Below are 6753 nucleotides of genomic sequence, written 5' to 3' on the forward strand. Positions count from 1 at the left end.
TGAATTCATATTTTTCAATAATAATACTGGCGACACTGTATGGATGGTAGTTAAACAGTCACTGGTTTTGTGTGAGTAAATTGCGTATTCTTTCTTGTAATTGACTTCATATCGTTGTTGTTGTTGTTTTAGCTTTGTTTTATTAACTAGTATTACGTCTTTTTTCCTTTGTAATTGTTAAAATTGTATTCTGAATATTTCATAATCAATAAATGATAATAATAATAATAATAATAATAATAATAATAATAATAATAATAATAATAATAATAATAATAATAATAATAATAATAGTAATTTTGCCTTCCCTTCACGGCAGCGGGTACTGACTATGAGACAGTGACGCTGCTTGTTCTCACCGCCCCCCACCACCCCCCCCCCCCCTACTCCCTCCCCGCTTTCACGAGTCTAAAGTAAAATAAAGATGCATCACGAGCCTAGTGGGCCCTTCCGGCCAGAACTTGACCCGCTTTCTGGAACACGAACTGAAAGTTTCTAGAAGTTTTACTACTCTCCCCTTCCACCTCGTCCATTGCAGGGTTACCGGTCCCAGCAGTAATTCGCCGGTACCCATTTATACGCCTGCGTGAAGAGAGACAATAACTATCTTTGTTATCTTTGTTATATATTATACGCAAGCAGTTTAAGGAGCGGGTTAAGGACTTTAAGAAGGTAGTTAACTCTTATTTGCCATGAAATGATAAACTGACGTGTTTTCTTAAGAATGTGACCAAACGGCCATGAAATTTGTGCAGAAAATAGCAAGAATTTAACGAGTTGAAAAGATTGGGATGGTATGTGTGAGACCACGCCCACCCGTTACCCCTAGCGGTATGTTGCCGGTACCTTTTTATGCACCTGGGTGAAGAGAGACAATATGGGGTAAGGTTTTCGTGTCTAAAGAAACAACCCAATAATGCAGAGACCAACTTAACCTGGAACCACCGACCCTTCCGGTCATCCGAACGAAGTGTGACGCCCTAACTATTACACCACCGCGCCTCCTCTCGTCACGAGTCTTCTCACCCATGGCTGAGCTGCCGATGGTAACTATGATCAAGTGTGCGAGGACTCCAATAATTTTCTCACCATGAACAGATTACAGTTTTTTTTCTACCACAAGAACATCTTTTAGTTCTCTTTTTAAGGGCAACAGTGACTACTGAGGCGCAAATGACAACATTCAAACCAGACAATTGCAAGAAGAAACTGCGAGAGGTCATTAGCTCTCTTCACACCATATGTTGTAACTGAATTACCGTTATATACGTACAGCAGGCGAACAAATACTGAATTATACTTTTTGCCATGTAAATGATGCCGTCGTTGCTCACACTTTAGAAAAAAATACTTAGGCTTATCGCATTTCAGCAGCTCAATTTTTACCCTAATTTAACAGAACAGGTGTCTAGACTGTATAGCGGGTCAATTTCACACCTGATGAACAGTAAGTGTCGTATGTGAATAATTGATCGTATACTCCTGTTTTTTCTTGGCTATCGATCCTCGTCCTTAAATTTATGACGTTTTTACAGGCAAGATAAGGACTGTTTTGCCTAGAGGTATGTTATCTAGATATTGTTATCACCATTTATTCTTACTTTCGTTTCCGATCTGGCATTATTTTCATTCTTTTAATCAATATCACCAGAGTAGTATCATATGATGTTCCCATTTTAATTAGCGAATTTGATTTATGTTTCCTAGTCCGAAGAATAAGCTTTGAAGTTTGAAACTGTCTCTGCGTATTTGATCAAAGGCGGTACTTAATTAATTGCCACGTTACAGCTTGTTGTTTTCATTTTCGTTCCAAAAAATATAAACATTGTGAAAATGCCCTTCGAGCACGGTTTTTAGAAAACCGTAACACTATCAAAGAAAATCAAGAAGGCCAGAAAATTTGTCATTTTGTTTCATTTGATGAATTCTAGAACAAAACAAAACACGCCCAGTCAAAGTCCTAAATCGAACTGAATGAGTTTTAGAAAAAAAGGTTTCAATATCAATAAGTGCAACAAATCGGCAGGTACAATTCGTCGTTTATTCACCGGATTGCATGCAATACAAACATCCATCCACTGGTCACCCGTATTTTGTATTGTTTTGAGTAAAGTTACATTCAGGGACCTTTCATGCGTTGGTCAGTATTTTGAAGCTATATAGACCATATAGAATGTGGGCAGTTTTTCATCAATAAAAGCCTGTATTCAAACACGACCACACGAGGTAGACTTTCTCAAAGTCGCTCGCTCGCTTCTCATTGAATGGACCTGTCTCGCTCGCTCGAGCTCTGACGATCGCGCTTCGCGCTCTCTAAGCTCGACTTGTAAGCAAGTCTACCACACGAGTAGCAAAATCACACTGGAAAACCAATATGGGAGATTCAAGGAGGGAAAGAGTGTTGGTCTCTTCAGAACTGTGTTAACAGGAGTGGAATGTTGCATGTGAGGATAGAAAACTCTCTGGATGTGAGTGTCTCTGCAGCAGTTTTCGCTGACATGTTTGCGCCTTAACGGGGAATTAGCACGCGAATTTAATGTCATTTCAATTCCCCCGAAAATGTTTGTCTGTTAACAGAAACAAAAATTAATTATCTAGTTTGGTTGTAAATTATCATCCCAGTGCAATTGGTGTCTCTGGCCAGACACAGAGTAGGTCGAAATGGATTGAAACTTGAAAAATGATAGGTTAAATGTTTCTCGAGTTCTTACATTTTTGTTTTCAAAAGGCGCTAGAATAGATCACGAGTCATTCCTTTGAAGAATTGAGTTGATTTCTTTCCTCTCTTTGTTCCAGAATTATTTTGTAGCTAAGTGAAGACCTTATTTTACCATTTTAAACAAAACATCTCAAAAACCCCATGACACTTCCCCTTTAAGGTTCCGTGTTCCACCTTCTCTCTTGCAAAAGGCCTCACATGCAATCGATCGCGAGGAGAACTTTTCAGTTATCCATATGCGCGCGCTTGCAATATGTATCTGAAAAACGTCAGAAAGTCTGTATACGTAGTTTGTGATGCGAGCAAACTGTGAAAAATTCAATCAGAAGAACATCTTTAATGTTTCTGTAACAATATTTCTTTAGTTTCTTTTCCTTTTTTCTTTTCCTTTTTATGGCTTGAGATAATTTTTTCACATATATACTGCGCTTTTCCACATGCGCGGCAGAAAATGTTTTTGCTCGTACCCCTTTCTCGCTTTTTTCTTCCCAAACAGACATATTCTCTACCTTTTTTGTGGGCGCTAACTTGGGTTTTGTACAAATCAAGTCGATAATGTTACTGATTACCTAATTGCTTCTTTTTTAGTTGCTGAATAACTGACTGCCGAGCAATGATAGGAAAGGCACTTTGCCTTTGGACGCTATGTCTGTCGTCTTTTATTCTACGCCAAGGAGAAGGAAGCCCAGTTCGGAGAGGCAAATCTGATATTTTAATAAAAGGTATCTTGGAGCTGAAAAGTGAATCATTACACATTGTCGTCCCCATAATTTTCTCTTTACGTACAAAAACAGTACTTTTTTCTTTTTGATGCTGCATAAAATCGTATGCTTTTAAGAAAGAAAAAATGCGCAAGGTAACGATAGACTGCTGTCTAAAATTCGTCAAATAATGGGGGAGAATTCGAAACTTTGTGTGAACATACTTGTCGCGCGTAGGTGAGGGTTTTGCCTTGAACGTCTGCATCAGTAGGATAGCTTAGTATAAAGCGGCCACATTTTTTTTTAAGAAGTCTATATTGTCTGTCATGGTCATAACCCTCTTCGCATAGCCTCATCTAAAACTTATCTAAACCAATCAAGCGAGCGTGATGACATTAACCTTAGTAAATAATGGTCCGCTATATTTGCAGATAAACACGGCCTGGTAAAAAGACAGTATGTTTATTATCAACCACAAACACCAATGTTATATGGCTATGCATACCAGAGAGACAGAGTGATCCGCAGACACCGTACGCATCCTCGCACAAACAGAAAAGGTAAATCATTAACATCGAAAAAACTTATCTTTCACGCGTTTCGTTTCCCACGGAGACCAAGGGGTAAGAAAGTGGAAATGAGGAAAAGGTGAAAACTGGGGGAGGGAGATTATTTATCTTTTCGACTTTTCTGCGCTGATTTTTTCTCGCCTAGCCTGTGGGATAAAGGGGGGAGAGAAAAATCGAGTTCGGTCGCGCTCGGGATTTTTCTCTTCCCGTATGCCCCAGTTCGGGAGCCCGCCCTATTCCACTCAGTTTCCATGTGCCCGCTATCAACCCTTGGGACTCCGATGTCCCTATAATGCTTATTTGAAAAAAAAAATTGTTTTACAAATAAGGTACCACCCTGCAGCCAGGTCACCTTCATGTGTGACGCTTAGCTTTAGTTTTGGTAACATTTCTACGGCTCCCTCTCCCCCGCCCTCCCCCCCCCCCCCCCCCCTCCGAGTGGGATGTAAGTTTTATCACGGGGAAACCTCTAGTATTTTGTCAGGCTTCGCTATCAGATAAAGTTAAAGAACCCACACACTGTTCGAAAAGATTGGGAGACGTAGTCCCCCGGTGTGGTGGTCTATCTTTGTCTCTGATTTTCATCTGTCTTTCACCTTCATGCGTGGGTTGGGCGGGAGGGTGAGATCAAAATATGGACTGATCATGATGGCGGCTGCCAGTGGCGCCTTTACATGCTGACGTCAGATCTCACCCCACAGAAGAATTGAGAAACCGCCATGAGACTATGTGATATGTGTGGCAGATTACATTACCAAATACATTATCCAGGCATACACCGGTGAGAGGGAATGTTAGGTAAATCTTCTTGAGTAATGAAACGCCAGAACGTGGACAATGGAAGGGGAGGGTGATAAACCTCGGTTATGCATGCTACTAGCCAGTTGCTAACTTATTGATTTGATAAAAGAGATGTTATGAGTTTAAACGTGGAGTGGTGTTGGGTGCAAAATGTACTTTTACAAGCACATATGTGAGTATCATTATATTATATGAGGATCGTCCTCATCTAATTTATGCACATTAAATGAGAATCGTCCTCGTCTTATTTCACGTTACTATTCGATTTTTGTTTTTCAAGGAACTTGTCGTCCAATATGTCATCATAGATGCACCCCTGACTGTGACTTCAGCTGTTGCGTACCTCCATCCCACCCTGCACCAGTCCCCCGTCCTCTGCCTAACCCTGTTGTACCGGTGGAGTCTTGTGCTTACTATTGCCCTCGTTCCTGTTTTCCTGACTGCAGTCCTAGCTGCTGCAAACCAGAAGTGTCTGTACCAGCAATGCCAGCCCCGATAATGCCGCCTCCTCCGCCACCTCTTTGCCCCGCCGGCTGTCCCTCGTCTTGCTATCCACAGTGTTCCCCGTCTTGCTGTGCCCCAGCTCCGCAGCCAGCGATGTCACTCCCTACACCCCAGAGGCAGTGTCCTCAAAGCGGATGCTCGCAGGCATGTTATCCAAAATGCGCACCTATTTGTTGTGCGTCAACTCAGAACTCACCTCCTGCTCTCCAAGTGCCTTCTTACCCGCTACTTCCTTCTCCTGCTGTTCTCTCCGCACCACCGATAGTCATCCCACTTCCGCTCCCTGTCCCCACATGCCAGGCTCCTTGTTCGTCATCCTGTCTTCCAGCTTGCACTCCTCAATGCTGTGCAGCCACCCAGCCACAGGCTCAAGCAGAATCACCACCCCCTCCCATAATAATTCTGGAGCCTCCCTCTCCTTCCCCGGTGTCAACATGCCCTGCATCCTGCCCAGCCTCGTGCGCTCCGCAATGCACCCCTGCCTGTTGTTCTCCGCCACCCAAGGCAGCTCCGCCTCAGCCCCCTCTGGCACCACCAGCCCCCATACCCACTCCCCTTGGGCAGACCTGCCCTGGATCGTGTCCCAACACATGCGCACCTAATTGTAGCATGGACTGTTGCTGTGGACCGCGATATAACCCTAATGACGTCAGGGGTCTATACCCGTTGGACTCCACTCCGGAATGCCCTTCGAACAAGGACAAAAGAACCCATGTACACACGAAACTGAAAACATAATTTAGTGGAAGATATACATGTAAATAGGAAATGTCAATGTAAACTGTTTGGGGCATCCTTTCACGCGGCTTACGTCGTGTTAGCTGAGTAGTTTAAGATTTGCTTCCTACTTAACCAAAGGAACAGAAAAGAACATTGAAGGTTTGCAGATGCTGCAGCGCCTTACATGGCAGAAAGTTTAGAACTTTACGGGAGTGCAACTTTCAGTGCAAGAGAATCATACATCTGGGACTTGGCCTTAGGAAAGATTTGTTGACGGCTCTTATTTAGGGGGACAAGGCGAGGCTATTATTTTAAGAATTCCTTGACGGAACAACGACAAGGCACAAGACTCTTCTTTGCTATGCAAATTAACGATTGTTTATTTTCATTCTGAAGATGTTACATGTAAATAAAGTTTGTAGTTACAAGGTATGATCAACTTAATTTCGACAGAAAGATCCGGTTTGGACCTTAACAAAGTGTGAGCTTTTTCAACTATTTAACATAGAGGGGGACTGTATGGGGATACGAACATTTGGTGCCATCAGGAGCCCATGACTCTATCTGTGTTCATTCTACGAGTCAACACTTCCCGAAGTAAAAGGCATGATGTATGGCAATTTAATTGTCATTCCTCTTCTCTGATTGGGTATTTGAAACGTGGACGTCCAAAGTCCCTTGAGGCCCATTCTAAAAATAAATATACTCAGGAGAGGATTGACTCCAAGGCCCCGAGTCA

At 42.5% G+C, this 6753-nt stretch overlaps 1 protein-coding gene across 1 annotated transcript; it reads left to right on the plus strand.

The window, feature by feature from the left end:
• Positions 1–1445: 1445 nt before the first annotated feature.
• On the plus strand, positions 1446–6446 carry LOC146467869 (uncharacterized). Its single transcript, XM_085125399.1, has 4 exons — positions 1446–1562; positions 3308–3441; positions 3852–3980; positions 5071–6446. Exons 2-4 carry the CDS (start codon positions 3333–3335, stop codon positions 6030–6032), a joined length of 1200 nt encoding a protein of 399 aa, XP_084981525.1. The 5' UTR covers positions 1446–1562; positions 3308–3332; the 3' UTR covers positions 6033–6446.
• The last annotated feature ends 307 nt before the right edge of the window (positions 6447–6753 follow it).

Source organism: Pavona decussata, unplaced genomic scaffold (assembly GCF_977016875.1).
Source record: "Pavona decussata unplaced genomic scaffold, jaPavDecu1.1 SCAFFOLD_134, whole genome shotgun sequence".
Taxonomy (NCBI): Eukaryota; Metazoa; Cnidaria; class Anthozoa; order Scleractinia; family Agariciidae; genus Pavona; species Pavona decussata.

Bases quoted from the DNA above. Each gene is read 5' to 3' on its own strand.
- LOC146467869 (XM_085125399.1), top strand. From the start codon at position 3,333: ATGATAGGAAAGGCACTTTGCCTTTGGACGCTATGTCTGTCGTCTTTT. The intron at 3,442-3,851 runs GTATCTTGGAGC...CTATATTTGCAG, and splicing joins ATCTGATATTTTAATAAAAG to ATAAACACGGCCTGGTAAAA. The intron at 3,981-5,070 runs GTAAATCATTAA...TTGTTTTTCAAG, and splicing joins TCCTCGCACAAACAGAAAAG to GAACTTGTCGTCCAATATGT.